At 34.6% G+C, this 16,799-nt stretch overlaps 1 protein-coding gene across 3 annotated transcripts in view; it reads left to right on the forward strand.

The window, feature by feature from the left end:
• Nucleotides 1–16,799, forward strand: part of PDS5A (PDS5 cohesin associated factor A) — a 78,429-nt gene that overhangs the window by 35,723 nt on the left and 25,907 nt on the right. For all 3 annotated transcript variants that reach the window (XM_035326244.1, XM_035326242.1, XM_035326243.1), the window contains exons 7-16: nt 1,334–1,414; nt 3,355–3,495; nt 4,560–4,675; nt 5,445–5,539; nt 6,419–6,564; nt 11,163–11,314; nt 14,584–14,697; nt 15,203–15,284; nt 16,066–16,114; nt 16,235–16,374. In XM_035326244.1, the coding sequence (XP_035182135.1) occupies nt 1,334–1,414; nt 3,355–3,495; nt 4,560–4,675; nt 5,445–5,539; nt 6,419–6,564; nt 11,163–11,314; nt 14,584–14,697; nt 15,203–15,284; nt 16,066–16,114; nt 16,235–16,374 (1,116 nt within the window). The remainder of the gene's footprint in view (nt 1–1,333; nt 1,415–3,354; nt 3,496–4,559; nt 4,676–5,444; nt 5,540–6,418; nt 6,565–11,162; nt 11,315–14,583; nt 14,698–15,202; nt 15,285–16,065; nt 16,115–16,234; nt 16,375–16,799) is intronic.

Below are 16,799 nucleotides of genomic sequence, written 5' to 3' on the forward strand. Positions count from 1 at the left end.
GGAGGTGTCCAGAAATGTTGAAAAATAAATCTTCGAAACGAAAATCCAAGTCAAATATATTTTATATAAGAAGTTGGCAGTCCTTTAGTTTAATACCAACATACCTACCAACATGATTTTTATGATGGTCTGTCTGGTTTGGAGAGAAACTGTTTTGTTTTAGGCTGTATAGCAGTCAGAATTTGGGAACAGTTTTATACATATTTGTCTGGTTTATATAATATGTCACCAATTTAATGCCACTGTGACTAAAGAGGTATTTGTTTGAGCCTGTGGCCATTTTTTTCTCTTTATTACCAGTTGAGGAGAGCTGCCTTTTTATTATTATTATTATTATTATTATTATTATTATTTATTTATTTATTTTTGATTTTTGTTGTCCTGTCAGCTAAAAGAACAAGGAGGAATCATTCTCAGTGTAGGCTTACCAAATACCATCTTCCAAGAATTGGTCATCCTTACACATTATCCATGTTTTGTCTGCAGTAGCCTGTAATTTTCAGGGCAGTCAGTGAATCCACCCTTCTCCCTCCCTCCTCCTCTCTTTCCCTCCCCCTCTCCCTCCCTCCTCTCCCCCTCTCCTCTCCAAGCAGCATTAATCCCTAGATGAGATGATATATTGCATATTGTATTTTTTGTTGATTTTTTTTGGGCAGTCGCAGTTTCCATATTTGCTCTTACATTTCTTATCTTGCTTGAGATTAATGAAAACAATGTTCAGATTTGTTATGTTGCAATCAAATGTTTACTTGAGGAGGTTGCAGATAGCTCTGCCCAAGTTTAGGTGCTCTAGATGTGGGCGATCTTAGAGCATGCAGCACAGTCCATGTAGAACTCAAAGCAAAATTTTACTGTCTAGACAAGTGTGAACTTTGTCACAGGGTGTACATTGGGGGAATTTAGAAAGTTCAACTAGTTAATTCATCTTCCCTCAGTGTGGCAAATGTAGTGCATGGTAATTATTAAAGTGTGGAGGTGTGGCAATGTTTCTTCAAATTTTTTAATATGATTGCAAGTAAAAACACTTTTTAAATACTGGTACAGTACTAAAGGTAACAACTGGAGCGATAAAGTCCTAGAAGAATGTGCAGGAAGTGATGTTTCTGGTTTAGATTTTTTTTTAAGTATCTAAAAAAAACAATTTAAAATTTTTACTAAGTCTGTGGTTGTGTAGTTAATATACCTGAATTTTGATTGCTTTGAAAATAAATAAATTGATGTCAAAACACACCTTACTAAAATCATGGGTTTTTAAGGTTGTGATAAAAAAGTGAAGTCAACTGAATTAGCTTGTCTCTCTTTAAAATTTTATATTTTTTTTCCTTTTTTTCAGAACCTTAATAAACAAGCATTTGATCTTGCAAAAGTCCTGTTGAAGAGGACCGTCCAGACCATTGAACCGTGTATTGCCAATGTATGTCAGTTAGTTCATTCACATTTACTACAACTAACAAGTATTCTTAGTAATGTTCTGATTTACTGAAGGTTTGTTTATTTACAGTATTGCTTATAAAATTCACATTTGGTAATGGAGTTAGAAGAATACATTTTTTCCAGATAGGATATTATTAGTTTGCTTGTTTAAAAAAAGTGTGAGGTGTTTCAAATAAGTGAAGAGCAAATAAATTTTTATCCAGGCCAGTTTTAAGCATAGAAATCTAGGCTGTAACAATAGGTGACCTGTCTTTCAGCATTATTGAACACCAAAAAATCCTGCTTCAACACAAGGAATCGTTAGTGTTTTGTATGTCCAGCAACCAGGCATCCTCGTTTTATGCCTAACTTCAGGATGAAGCACATTAAACTAACAGTTCCTTAATAGATTTTTAGTCTATCCTGAACTTGTTCTAGTTAGAAAGACTAAGACTTGAGTGGTTTTTTTTTTTTTTTTGTTGTTGTTGTTTTTGTTTTTTTTACTATTTCCTACTGTTTCTTTTTGATGAATATCAATAATGTGTTCTAACTATTAAAACAGCTACTAGAGCCTTGTGGGGGATGTAGCATGTTCCATTCTGTTGTCTTTCTTTGGTGCTGAAGCCAATGGTATTCTTTAAAGTCAGAGTAGATTAAGAAGGGAATTAGGCAAATTCATGAAAGATTAATCAGTAAGTATTTAAAAGCTCAGGGAGTCTCACTAACAAGTACCACTTTCCAATTCCCTTGTTTCCTTAAGCTTTTGTAATTAGTTTTAGCTGAAAACAGCATAGTAGACAATGACCTTTGAGTTGATTTAATATTATTCTTATGTTCTTGCTCAAGTGTGTAATAGCTTTGTAGCATTTGCATTACTCAAATATTATCATCCGTAGTACCTAGTAGGAAGCATATCAAACATTAAGAAATCCATGAGAAAATTCATATGTTAGGCTACTTTTTTTTTTCTTCTTAGAATGCCAAGAATCTTGATACATGACCATCAAATACCACAAGACCTATCATAGTCATCTGGAATTTTTTAAAATGGACTAAAAGTAGAGAAACTTTATTTTTCAGTACATCATGATACTCAATTTGGATTGCTCTTACAAGAAAATCAAAACTAAGATAAATTTTCTCAACTTATAATGGACTTCAATTTGAAATTAGCAATTCTTGTATTATCTTTTAATTTGACTGGGGGTATAGTAATATTTTAAATTATCAAGTTACTATATTATTATGAAGTTACTATAAAATTTTATCATACCATCAAATTACCAAGTTTGGACATAAGCTGGCAGGACTTAATTCCAGCCCAGGAAGTCAACCATATCCTGGGCTGCATCAAAAGGAGCAGGGTGAGGGAGGCAATCTTCCCCCTCTGTAACACTCTCCTAAGACCCCACCTGGAGTGCTGGGGGCCTACAAGAAAGCTGGAGAGAGACTCCTTGTCAGGGAGTGTAGTGATAGGACAAGGAATAATGGCTTTAAACTGAAAGAGGATAGATTTAGATTAGGTAGTAGGCAGAAATTCTTAGAGGATGGTGAGGCACTGGCACAGGCTGCCCAGAGAAGCTGTGGATGCCCCATCCCTGGCAGAATGGGGCTTTGGGCAACCTGGTCTGATGGGAGATGTCCCTGCCTATGGCAGGGAGTTGGACTAGACGGTCTTTAAGGTCTTTTCCAACCCAAACCATTCTGTGATTCTATGAATTAATTGATATGATAGAAGTAGTAGAACTGATTTTTGATGGATGTTTGTCTCTAATGTGCTTGAAACAGAACTGTAAGGGTTGAAATGCTTTGATGGAATCAGAAATGCGTATTGAGTACTTTCCAACAGAATTGAAATGATATTAGGTTAAAATAATTTGTAAAAAACAGTATTTGCATTAATGAAAACAAATCTTCTAAGCAATAACATTTGTATTCTAGTTTTTTAACCAGGTTCTGGTACTGGGAAAATCTTCAGTAAGTGACTTATCAGAACATGTGTTTGACTTGATACAAGAGCTTTTTGCCATAGACCCTCACTTACTGCTGTCAGTCATGCCACAACTTGAATTCAAACTGAAGGTAGGTTACAGTGTAGCTTGAGACAGGTAATACGATTGACATGGATATTAAAGAGTGAGTTGTTGTAGATTTAATGTGTTCCTCTAGAGTGAAAGAAATTTTATATTTACCAATTTTGTTTACATTTATTATTAAAATATGGGCACTGAAGCAGTGTACACAATTGCGTACTTTCCATGCTTGCAAATGGATGTTATATACACGCAAAATATAGAATCATTGCAATCATAAATCCACATGTAATGGATTGTAATGTAAAAGTTGTATATACTTAATCTTTGGATTTCACTTGGAATTTATAAAGTAATTGAGCTGTGGTTGGCGTTACACATGGAATGCAAGAGTGTCAGCTTCGATATTGATTTACAAAGAGAATATTCTAATAAATGAGGAATTACTTCCAAATATTTTGTTGGATTTGTAATCAGCTAGTAAGTCAGCTGACTGCTTTTGAATCTTTTGAAATGGTTCAGTTATCCTGGTTGTGGTTTTTTGTTGCCATTTTAATTAATAGCTATATGACTCATAAGATTGTAACTGGACAGGGAAAGAATTGTGAAGAAGTGTGTTTGTGTTTGTACATATAGGGTATGGTGACAATAAACAAAAATAACAAATAGAAATAATAAAGAAACAAACCAGTTGAATTACATCCTATCAATTTAATATCTTTTGTCAGTGCCCATCTATATAGAAAATCTTAATTGGTGTTTTTTCCACATGCACAGAAGTCTTTAAGTATGTTTTAAAACAAAAATAAGATCGTTTACTGTTGAAATTGCTAGAGATATACATTATTCAAACTGCTGTGTATAGTTTTTTTCATTCCTGAAAGGAATTTTCAAAGCACAGCCATCAGTGGCTGTAATATATTAAATTAATAGGTATGTATGTTTTTCATCATATTCATCTAATTAATTAGGTAGACTGGAGATTATCAGAAATTATTTCAAAATGACTTTTTAATCCAATTTATAAAAGCAGGAGGAAAAGGAAGCCAGAAATTATTATTAAGGTATCACAGGTAACAAATTACAGTTTCTTTTACATTATTTGATTTTTAGAGCAATGATGGAGAAGAACGTTTGGCTGTTGTTCGACTTCTGGCTAAACTCTTTGGCTCTAAAGATTCTGATCTGGCCACACAAAATCGTCCTCTTTGGCAGTGCTTTCTTGGGCGGTAAGAGAAATAGGGATGCAGTTCTGAATTTCCATTCTTTTTGTGATGAATTTTCCTAATAATATTGTATTTTTATTTGTGATTTTGGTGGGTTTTTTGGTTGGTTGGTTTTTTCTGCCTTTGAAGCAGAGAATTGCATACAGTTACATTTTTGAATAAAAAACCTGAATGATTGCTGCTATGTAGCTGTCAGTTATAGGAATATAGATCAGATAGATAGCTACATTAGATACATAGCAGAAATTACACAATATGAAATTCCACATAATGCTCTCGTATTTACTGTACAACTATATCTGCAGCTATACCCTTTTTATTCGGCATTTACCTTTTGAATGAAGTAATATTTCCTTTTAAGTAAACATAGAAATTAAACATTATTTTAATGTTTTCAAATGGTACATGTTATATGGATATATATGTTTTTTATAGTTCCATATATACACGTGTGTGTGGGTATATAGTGGTGATTGAAGGTCAACCTGATAGATGTAGAGAATTATGTCAATGGATGATGACCCTTGGGTCACCATTTAATCTGTATGTAGCGTATTTTTTCTTTAATTGTAGTCCTAATTTAAATAGTAACAAACTCTTGTATGAGGTACATTATGGAAATAAATTTGAAATATTTCTAATGTATTATTTTGCCATCTGAGTGTTCTAATAATTAATGAAACGTAGTTTGAACACATGTTACTACATAAAGAATAATCTTGATTTGCAAGGCTAATTAAAAATTAACATTCATCATCTCCTATCTCTCTAGGTTCAATGATATCCACGTCCCTGTGAGATTAGAGAGTGTGAAATTCGCCAGTCATTGTTTAATGAACCATCCGGACTTAGCAAAAGACCTCACTGGTGAGATGCTAATACTGGTGTTTAGAATAATTTAAGATACGAGCAGGGAAGAACGTAATTATTTCTGTACGTAGCAGTGTAGTTCCAAAATGTATCAAACCCAATGCATAATACTGAATGGAAGAGCTAACTAATGTGTAATTGCTTTTTGATGAAGACAAGAGCACAAGAGAAAGCACACTCACACATGGAATGTGCGACTTTGTGTGGGCTTTGTAAGAGTGAGTGTTTAAGAAGCTACCATTGTAGCTTGAGTTCTAAAGTATTTTCAGATTCTAATGGAAGTTTTGGCACATCAAAGCAAATAGTTGTGCAAGGTACTGAATTGTTTTCAAAAATAAGTGGAAGAGAGTACTGGAGAACACAGTTTAGAAGAAGCCATTGTGCTGGTCTAAAATACAAAGTCTCTTCCTTTAGTTCACCATCATTCTAACTATGAGCAGAATTTCAGGCTTAACTGAAAATACTGTTTTTTTTTGATGCTAGATAACTTTCAGCAACTGTCAGTATTTTTAAATTATTTACCTTGCTATGTCTTTGCAAATGAGTTTTTTTTCCCTTTCCCAACTTTATTTAGTTTCAATATATTCTAATCAGTTTTATTTAAAATCATTGCCTGTTGCAAGTGAGGTTATTGTAAAAGCTATTCACTTTTATAACCTTTTTGTATTTAAATGTGCATGTATATTTATATATATATAAATGTAATGTAGAAAATGGTAGAATAGGTGTTTCTTATAGGCAGTTCTATGTTTAATAGATACTAAAATTCTGATATATGACTGAACATGCAAATTTAGCTTGTAATTATTAATATAAATTTGATTACATAATATGTAAATAAAAAGCCAAACTTTTCATTGTTTCTTTTCATAATAGAATATTTGAAAGTTAGATCCCATGACCCAGAGGAAGCTATTCGCCATGATGTTATTGTTACAATTATTACTGCGGGCAAGAGAGATCTTTCTTTAGTTAATGACCAGCTGCTTGGCTTTGTAAGGGAAAGAACACTAGATAAACGGGTAAGTGTTAATATTTTATTTTCATGAATGTCTGCCTGTAATGCCATTTTAAATTTTTTTTAAATTTTACCAAAGCCCCAGAAATAGAAGATCTTAGAGTTAACTGTTAACTAGAAAGCTGTGGGGAAAAATTTCTTACCAGAGCATCTTAATGAAGAGAGCATATTATGGAGACACTAATCAAGTGTAGGCAAGCAAGTACAGTCATCGTTTTGAGGAATACGGTCATTCTGTAAGAGCATGGGAGTAGCCACATAGGTTTAGGCCAAAGGTCTATATAGCCGAATATAATTCTCACAGTGGTCAGTTTTTGGCTTAGAGCACATTATCAATTTCTTAAATCTGCTTGGTCATGTTCACCATAGCTTTCAAAGAAACTTTCTCCTGTGATTTTATCAAGTTCTTTCTTGAACATGTTTGTACTTGACATGTGTCGATGGCATCTGCACCAATTAGTTCAAGTTTAATGTATGTAGTAGTTTTTGGTAGGGAGTGACCTTTCTATATAAACCACGTCATTCCAGATAGTCCCTTTATTTCTTTTTAAATACTTTTCTCTTTTTTATGTTCGCCTTTTTAGATGAGAATGTTACTGTAAGGGATTTGGAGAAAAGGAATTTGTCATCTTTGCACAAACAGAAATTCTGATTTTGAATACGTTATGTTCATTATTATAAAGCAAATCTTCAGTTAGTTATACCTGCCACTTAACATTAATCATTTCTCAGGAGTGATTAAGAGAAACTACTTCCTTCTTTTTCAGACATCAAAAAAATATCCCCCAAAAAGTAACTCATGAGATCTAAGAATTCTTAGTCCAACCCACCAGGACTTTGACGTCTTCAGACTGGAATGATTCTTAGTGTCTTCTACATAGTGTCTCTGTTCTCCTTTACCATCCTTCACTATCAGTGATGGGCAGTCAGTTGTACAATTGTAATAGTTATTTCTACAGAGCTAGGAATTTTCAATTTGCATAGCCGTAAACCCAGTGTGGTATTTTTTAATGTTACTAATATGCTTGTCGTGGTGATTTCACACCAGTCATAGGTTTGATGATACTGCATTTCAAGAGTTTGGGTGCCTTCTCAGGCGTTAATTAGTGAAGAATAACTTCAACTCTAGATGGTGTTTCTTTCATAAAAATATTGGGTGAGAGCTTTAGTGAAACTACATCCTGAGGAAAACTAAAAGTTGAGAATTAACTAGAAATAACTACAACAGATGCTTAGCAATTTGAAGTAGGCCATAACAGTATAGTATTTCTTTGTAAACAGAAACGTGTTATACAGTGAGTATCAAGCACTTGTAAACTTTCTGCGTATTATTTTTTTTAAGATTTCTTTCAGTTTGGAAGAGGGGTATTGATACATCCTTGCAACAGTATTCGTACTTTTTTAAACGGGATTTTTTTTTAGTTCCAGACATAATGCATTATACCTATTTTAATTATTCCGTTGCTTTTAAGAACTTGATCCTCTGCTGACTGCATTTACCTCTTTTATTTGGGTTACTTTTTGACAAATCCACTGAAAACTCGCATGTGAAGATTCATAAATTTGACTTCATCTCATTTTGGGGGGCTTTCAATTATCTGTCAAATGATTACAGATACTGTAGTGAGAACAACACTCATCAAACAGGCTAAAGTAAAATGCTGATTATTTAAACACACTGATCTCCTTTCAGTGGTGCCTTTGTAAAACAATGTGAAATTTAGAACACTTTAAAATTAAAGCATGCTAACTGTTACACCATGTATGCAATCTGTTTTTTCTCCTGACTATATTCTAATTGTCTGTTAAATAGAGGTAGCCTAATAGCTTTTTTTTGTACTTAATTTTTTATAAAATATCTTTAGGTAACTTGATCTGTAAGGGCATTTGTGCAAGGATTACAGCTATAAAAATAAAATAAAATAACAAAAACAAAACAACCCACACATGTTTTTCAAATCCATTTTTATTGGTCCAGTTGAAAAAGTATCTCTGGAAACAGACACTTTCAAAAAAACTGGAATCCAATCTTTGGTAAGAATTGTCCTGAGGAATTTTCCGTTTTCCATTAGAGCACCATCTCTAATGTCTTTCTAGTGTCTTCACTTTTTAGAATAGTTAGTTCCAGGAGACTTTAAAAATAAATAAGTAAATAAAATAAAAATTTCCATTTATGCTGGAATAACCTGGAGAATCTAAGAAATTACAGGAGAGTTTCTGAAAACTGACTTATGTTCCCATTTCCCCAGTCTTTGTAGCCTAGAGACTTAGTCCATTAATGGGAACACAGACTTTCACATCATCAGCTTGGAGAAGCTGTGGAATGAAGCCATAGGAATTATCCATGGGAATTATCCCGGTATTCTAGTTCTCTTTAAGACTTTCTGCACGAGTTAGTTCTGACTCCTTGTTTGCTGTATGTACTAACAAACACTGCGGCTTTTGTCAGATGGAGGAGGAATATTTGAGATTTTTTTAATTCTTAACTCTGTTAAAGACCGATTCCAACAGTTAAGGGGTTATCTTGAGCTTCAATAGTTCTGTAACTCAGCCCTGCATTCTTCAGTGCAGGAGTTTAGTTGTGCTAGTTAAGCAAGGAAGCTAAGATGGTCAAAATTCTTTTGTTAATTATATCAGGGTAGTACTTCTGTTAGTTGCTCCATTTCAAAGTGATTGTTATTTTCCCCCTTTTTATTTGTCTTAATCTTTTACCCTACTGTTTGTTGCTTCAACTTTCAGTAGCACCTTATTCTTTTTTCTTGTATTTTCCTGTTGGGTGACTGCTTCCATGATGTTTCAAAGCATTTTCTAAGCAGCCTGTCCAGTGCCTTGTGTTCTCTCCAAAGCTGCCTTCTCTGACCTCTGCTCTCTGCGGCAGTTTCAGGGATCGGGAATCTATTCACAATCCAAAATTCCCTTCTTATAATCCCTCGTTAAGTACTCTGCTTTCATTTTAGGCTTAAATTTTATAGAATCATTTCTTTTAATCCTTCTCCTTTGTGTCCTGACAACAGCTTTGCCATCCTTGCTGTCTTATATAGAAGATTTAATGAAGTGATAGTATTTCATTGGATGGGTATACCTGAATGGGAAAATAAGAATACTTATCTGAAAGTGTTTCTCTTTCACACCTTGATTTCACTTTAAAATGTGCTATAGATGTGCAACAAGCATAAACAAATAATTCCTGCAGAGAAGTTGAACAATAACCTCTGTTGATATCTAAAATTTTTCATTTTCATAAAAACATCTCACGCGCTCTACTGTCAAAGTCAATGCAATCTTGACCTGTTTTTTTTTTTTTTTTTTTTTTTTTTTAATATTTAAGAAATACAAAAAGGCAGGTTTTTTTCTTCATCATCTTGTTGATAAAATTTGATCATCTCATGCTAAGCAGGCTGTTGTGCTGACATAAAGCCATAACACCTTCAGGATTTTTCTTTTCTTTGCCTTTCTAGAAAAGGAAATCACTCAGTAGAGAAATTAAGAAATTAAAAGTGCAATATCTCACTTTGTGCTGTTATTGCTAGTGCTAAGTTTAACAAGGCTGAAGAAGTTGTGCACAATGTGAATAACAGTGTCTACATCTATGCTAGTTAGGGTGAAATAATTTGAACATTGCTAGTCCTTGGAGTTCAAGACCGAAGTTGTCATCTAGCAATGTAAGTAAATTCTAGAAGTAAATTCTCCCTTGCAGTCTGCTATTCATGCATTTCTTTTGAATGGTGAGGGAAGTAAGTTCCTTCTGAGGCTTCCTATGTAAACCATTCAGTGGGAGACGCTATTCTTTCTCTAAATTAATCCTCCATCTGTTCTGGTATGACTTCTTCCGCAAGGCAGTGCAAGAGGGCTTTTGGGCTATGTCTGTTAAAGTGTTTAATAATGGGAGATTTCCTGTTTACATGAGTAGATAAAGTAGTGACCACCAAAAATAAAGATGAGAACCTAGGAATGCCATCTATGGAAGCTGCAGTCAGGCATTTTATTGCTGCTTTAAAAAACAAAACAAAACAAAAACAAAACAAAAAAAAACCTCCCTTTGACATCCCTGGAGTCTTACAGTGATTACTTCAAGACTTTGGCAAAGATGGCCTCTCCCACCATTGTGAAAAGTGGCCTCAGAGTTCAAGCCCTGGCAAGTTTAGCTGCGCCTAAGGTCTAGATCTTCTGTTCCTGGACAAGTGTGCCAACTGTAAGGCTGTTGTGTGAATAAAAGCTGCCATGACTGATCGGTGCCCGTTTCTGAATAGATAAGTCTTCCAAATTGTGATTTAAGAAGGCACTTATGCAGGCATGCACGTACAGTTAAGCTGTACTTAGCTGTTGTTTTTTTATATACTGACAAATTTTCTTTGCTCAGCGTAGTGAAACACTGGCTTACTCTGTACGGATAATACTTATTTTGCAGAGAGGAAACACCTTATGTATGCTTTACAAATTCTCACTTAGAGGCTCTAAAATGCATTTTTCAGCTTTAGCAGTGACTAAATGTAGGGGGTCAGAATGTGGCCATTTTGTCTTCTCCATATTTACTGTATTTTGTATATGTTCGATACTTATTTACCAAAACCACTTTCCCATCTCCTTTTCTTCCCCCTCAAGTGGCGAGTAAGAAAAGAAGCTATGATGGGTCTTGCCCAGCTATACAAGAAGTATTGTCTTCATGCCGAGGCTGGAAAAGATGCTGCAGAGAAAGTGAGCTGGATAAAGGATAAACTTTTGCACATATATTATCAAAATAGCATTGATGACAAGTGAGTCAACCTAAGCCTTCCTAATTTTAATTGTATAGTGATAAGAGATACTTTGAAAATGAAAATCTGCTTTTCCTGAGAAAGCTGTTGTAGTACATTCTATATTTGTGGTTTTAAGTATGATATATTTAAATAATTATTAAGAAGTGCTAAGATCTTTGGGGTACTGGCATTATCTGTTCATATATTTATTCTGTATGCTGATGGAAGTATATCTGTGATGATAGTAAATTGTCATTAATTTCAGCATAGGAAAAAAAAAGTCAAATTTTGCTTTTATTATGCCCCATTCTTGTTTGCCTGTTACTTCCCAGAGGCTAGCATGTTGAAATAATCAATCTGTGAGCACCATACATGCATGCAGCATAGCAACATCTCCTTTTGCTACACTACATGGAAATTGACCCTTTCGTTAAAACAAAAGCTGAAGAAATGTCAGGGATGCTTCCACCATTGTCTAATCTTCCCTGTTTTGTCACTCAGTCCCTTTAATTTTTGAAATAATATTTTGGCTTAGGGGAAAGTATTTTGGCTTAGGTTTTGGAAGATAGTTTTCAGCTCTCACTGTTAATTCTTTGTCTTTCACTGGAAAAGCCAAACTATGAGATCACACACAGATGGAATTTCAGCCTAGATGTTTAATGCAGCAGACCTAGAATCCAGCCATTTCTTTATAATGTTTCTTAGCATCAAATGAGCCAGCAACCTCCTTTGGTTTCCAGTTATTATAGTTAATTCTTACAGATGGCATCACAAAAGACTGGTGAAGGATCTCACTTTTGTTAATCTTGTTGATCATAAGTGGGTTAGAGTTACATATTTGATTCATTGCCTTTTTGTAAAAAAAGAAGAAAGATGCAGTTGTAAGATTCTGCACATAAAAATTATGCTAAAAGTCTGCTGAGATAGAAGTGTTAAATAGTGGGGAAAAACGAGGAAATCCCCACATAGTTCATACAAAGCTAATTCTGCTTTCGCATATGCATCAAATATGCTTTAATTTGCCTGGAGAGATTCACGTTTTTTTCTAGTATGTTCGTGTCTCATACAGCACACAGGCTTCATAGTGAGCCAGGAATGAATTACAGTTCTGCAGTGAATGTGGCAGATCTTTTCCGTATTCCTGCTCACTGGAAATGCAGAATACCGTAAAGGGAACAAGACAAGGAATTTCAAGGAAGGGCTGTGTCATCAAAGCGGAGTTTCTTTCTCTAATGTGGTTTCTTCTAAAAGTCTTGTTGAGCCATTTAAGCCAGCCTTTTCATAAGCAGGCACTGATTGTAAGCTGTTTGCTGAAAGATTGGCGGCTTGATTCTCATCATTCCTCTAGTTCTGTTTGATAGCAGAATTTGGATTAAAATTCAGGCTAGTTTTTTAAGTTGACAATGAAATTTTTGTTCAGCTGCATTGGGCTGAAGTGCTCAGAATGGAGAAGTAAATGCATTTCAATGTTATCATTGTTTAGAATTAGAAAGTTAGTACTTGAAGCACTAGAAGAGCTGTAGAAATGCCATTATCTTTAAGACACAGTCAATCCAGTCCTTTAAACACACAAGCATAAGTCAAAATTAGCAACCTCTGATCTGTTTTCTTTCCATAATGAGGGAGAAGGATAAAACATAACGGTGAACAGCTGTCTGAGCCTCAGAGCATTTTCCATTGTGCACATGGAATAACACTAGTTCTTTGAGAAGATAATAGCACAGCATCATACAGTATTCAGGCATGAAGTGGAATGGAACACATTTTCTCCAGACATCCTTAACTCTGTCACTTCCTACTTGTTTTGATGTTATTCAACTATTGATGAGTTTGTGTACTCAGGACTGAGAACTTGAAGCCGTAAGGGCAGTTTATCTCCTGTGTGCTCCGAGATTTCATGTTCTACAACAAATGCATAGGGAATGGCTCGAAATAACCACACGTTAAGCACTGACCTGTTGCTCACTCTTTATATGTTAGCCAATGACTTTCCTCACAGGAGAAAAGTCTTTGTTGCAGAGGTATTACCTATTAGTAAATACGTACCCTAGGTGACATGGACCAGGGAAGTCGCAATACACTCACACTGTTTGTATTGACAGCTTTTATGGGGAACGTATCTGTGGAGACATGGGCTACAGCAGTGTTCAGAAATTAGTAGATAGCTGTGATGCCTCCAATCTCCTGAGATCTAAAGATCCTGTCCCCCAAGTAATGTAGTCATTGGAGTCATCAGTAGTAAAAATGTACACCCAAAAGGAAAAAGCCAAGTTTTCTTTAATATTAATGGGATGCCTTGAGGTAACTATCCATATTCATGGTCATCCTCTCATTCCTCTGCCATAGCATCATGTCCCTTGGAATTTTCTTTGAGTAGAAATAAGATGCATGTGTGACCTGTGCTGTCTTCTATGCTCTTTTGTACAAGGCGCTCCTAGGGTGGCTTTAGGAATCATAGTAAACAAAGTCTCTAAATTCAAGCACACAAAGTATTTGTCCATAAATATGAAATTCTGTAGCTGGACATTGTGTACAGATCTCATTGCTATGGATTAAATTAATATCTGAATGTTTTTTTATTGGAGGGGAAGATTATTAGATGATCTGTACAGTCATACAGTAACTCAACTTTTTATTTTATTTAAAACCTTAAGTATGTATTCTTGTATTTGATTTGTTGTTTTTTTAGAAGATATAATTGGAGAATGTTTTTGCTCTTTTGGTTTGCCCTCAGTTTCCCCTTTGCTCCTTTTGCTGTATACATTTTGGTGTTCCTTTGTCTCTACCTTTTTTAATGCTTATGGTTTCTGTGTTGGCATGAGTGTTTCAAATATTCTTCTGTTAAATAATATGATTTTATCTTACCCTTTCCTTCTAGGATACTTCAGATTTTTACTTTTATTCCTTTTCAATATATATTCTTGTATTCTTTCTCCTTTATTTGAGCTTTTTGCTGTCTGTATTCCTTTCTTCTTATGTATGAGATTGAACACAGGTAGATGCTCAAAACCTAGAGAAAAAGGAGAATTTAGATGGTGACAAATAAAGCAATTACACCCTCTTAAAGGTGAAAGTGAATGGAAAAGCTCTCAAGAAGCAGTGCTTGCTAATCTCTATTAATGGTGGAAGGGATCTTTACAGATAAGAAAAAGACCAATACTTTATTTCTTCACTGTTTGGAAGAAAGTAGTTTCAGTGACTTCTGATATTTCTTGTTCTTTCAGCTTGTCTGAAAGATATTACCACTTTTTGACCCATCGAGATTTTTCTCTCTTCTTTTCCTGCAGATTACTAGTAGAGAAAATCTTTGCTCAGTATCTTGTTCCACACAATTTGGAAACAGAAGAACGAATGAAGTGCTTGTACTATTTGTATGCCAGCTTGGATCCAAATGCTGTCAAGTGAGTATAGTTCATATTCAGCAAATACTTACTCTTTTTCAGTCTTATCAAACGTTTCTGTTTTCTGCTTGTATTATCAGGATTTAAATAACATTACAAGTAATAGATGCTTAGTACTATTTGCAATTATTATTTCCAAACATTCCCTTTAGATATGTAAACATTTATATACAAATTGTACAAGGCCTTTAGACAAGATACATCTTTAAGAATAGTAGTTTTAGGGTTTTATCTGTTTTCATCCAGTGCGAACAATGTGCACTTACAAGACATACTGTGGTTGTCCTGCACATATAAAACTGATACAAGTAACTGAATAAAAAAGAAAAATGATGTTATCCAAGAAGAGGTTAGTTCTACCTTGTTTGGAACTGTTATTTTCATTATGTTGTAGGTTTGAGATGTTGCACTTGTCAAAGAAATAATCTTGTTTACTAATATGTCCAGCATGTTCTTGCAATAAACAAATTGGTAAGCTTTCTTTCCTGGTTTTGCATTTTTGCAGAGCGCTGAATGAGATGTGGAAGTGCCAGAACATGCTAAGGAGTCACGTACGCGAATTACTAGACTTGCATAAGCAGCCCACAGTACGGTTTTGAAAATATTAATACTTTATCCAATACATTTGTTAGACTAATTTACAGGTTTTTTAATATGGTATTTATTGTTCAGTGGACTTGTTGATATCCACATGTAGACAAAGTTCTCTTCTCATTAAGTAAAGTTGCTTTTGTTAATGTTTACAGGTAATGTAAGTAGTGCTTGAACTCCTTAAGTTTACCCTGATTTTATATTACCAGTCAATAACTTCGGAAGAAGTTAAGAAAATTTTCCAAGTTTTTTGCTCATTTTTGACAGACCTTTTTTGATTCTCACCTTATAAACTACTTTGAGATTTTCTAAATGGAATATGTTTTAACATAAGTTTTGAAGTATTTATATAGGAATGTTACCTGGAAGTGTATCAGCAAACTAGCAGAAGCTGTTAATGGGAGTTCATGGTTGCTCTGGGGATGTAGTGTGAGGAGTTGGCCTATTGAGGGGGAATTGTTTGTTTGCTTGTTTATTTTTGCTTTTTTTTTTAGGTATTTTCCAACAGTACAGACAATTGATTTGTCAAGGTTTAGTGAATTTTTGCATTTCTTTGGTATTGCAAGAAGATTTTTCCCCTTTTTGCTGTGTAACAGCTTTTAAGACAGTGTTTATTCTTAAAAACCTAAAACCCAGATTACAGAGTAGAACAAACTGCTGCAGAAGAACTGACAGATAAGCTTAAAGCTATGTTTTATAATAAAGCATTTAGGCTTTATTTTTGGAAGGAGATAGTGCTGACTTTGTTTGTTTGTTTGTATTTGCTGTCGTCCCCAGTCAGAAGCAAACAGTGCTGCCATGTTTGGAAAGCTGATGACCATAGCAAGTAAGTGTTAATAAGTTCTGTAAACTGCTATTACAGCGTTCTTGGAAATTGTATTTCTGTGAACGCTGGCATACTGAAGTGGCAAATTTATTTCATGTTAAATTGTTCTTAATCATACAGAAAACCTACCAGATCCTGGAAAAGCACAAGATTTTGTGAAGAAATTCAATCAGGTTCTAGGTGATGATGAAAAACTTCGATCCCAGCTTGAACTGTTAATTAGCCCTACATGTTCTTGTAAACAGGCAGATGTCTGTGTGGTAAGGAAATGGACAAACAAACTTTATATTTGTGCATTAAAACAGTTCTTCAAAGTTAATGGTCTGTTTTGGTACCTTAATGTGATTTTTTTATATATATTTCATATTTTCGTGAAATTTGTATATATGGAAGAAATACTTTACTCTGAGGGTAGTGAGGCATTGGCACAGGTTGCCCAGAGAAGCTGTGGATGGCCCATCTCTGAAGGTGTTCAAGGCCAGTTTGGATGGGGCTTTGAGCAACCTGGTCTGGTGGAAGTGTCCCTGCCCATGGCAGAGGGGTTGGAATTAGGTGATCTTTAAGGTCCCTTCTACCCAAACCATTCTATGATTCTATAAAATACCTTTTTGATTAACAGCAGAGATTACTGATAATATAACTTCTGATTATCATTTTTTTTTTTGAACACCCTCCTCCTCTATTC

The sequence above is a fragment of the Oxyura jamaicensis genome, chromosome 4, assembly GCF_011077185.1.
Source record: "Oxyura jamaicensis isolate SHBP4307 breed ruddy duck chromosome 4, BPBGC_Ojam_1.0, whole genome shotgun sequence".
NCBI classification, from domain to species: Eukaryota; Metazoa; Chordata; class Aves; order Anseriformes; family Anatidae; genus Oxyura; species Oxyura jamaicensis.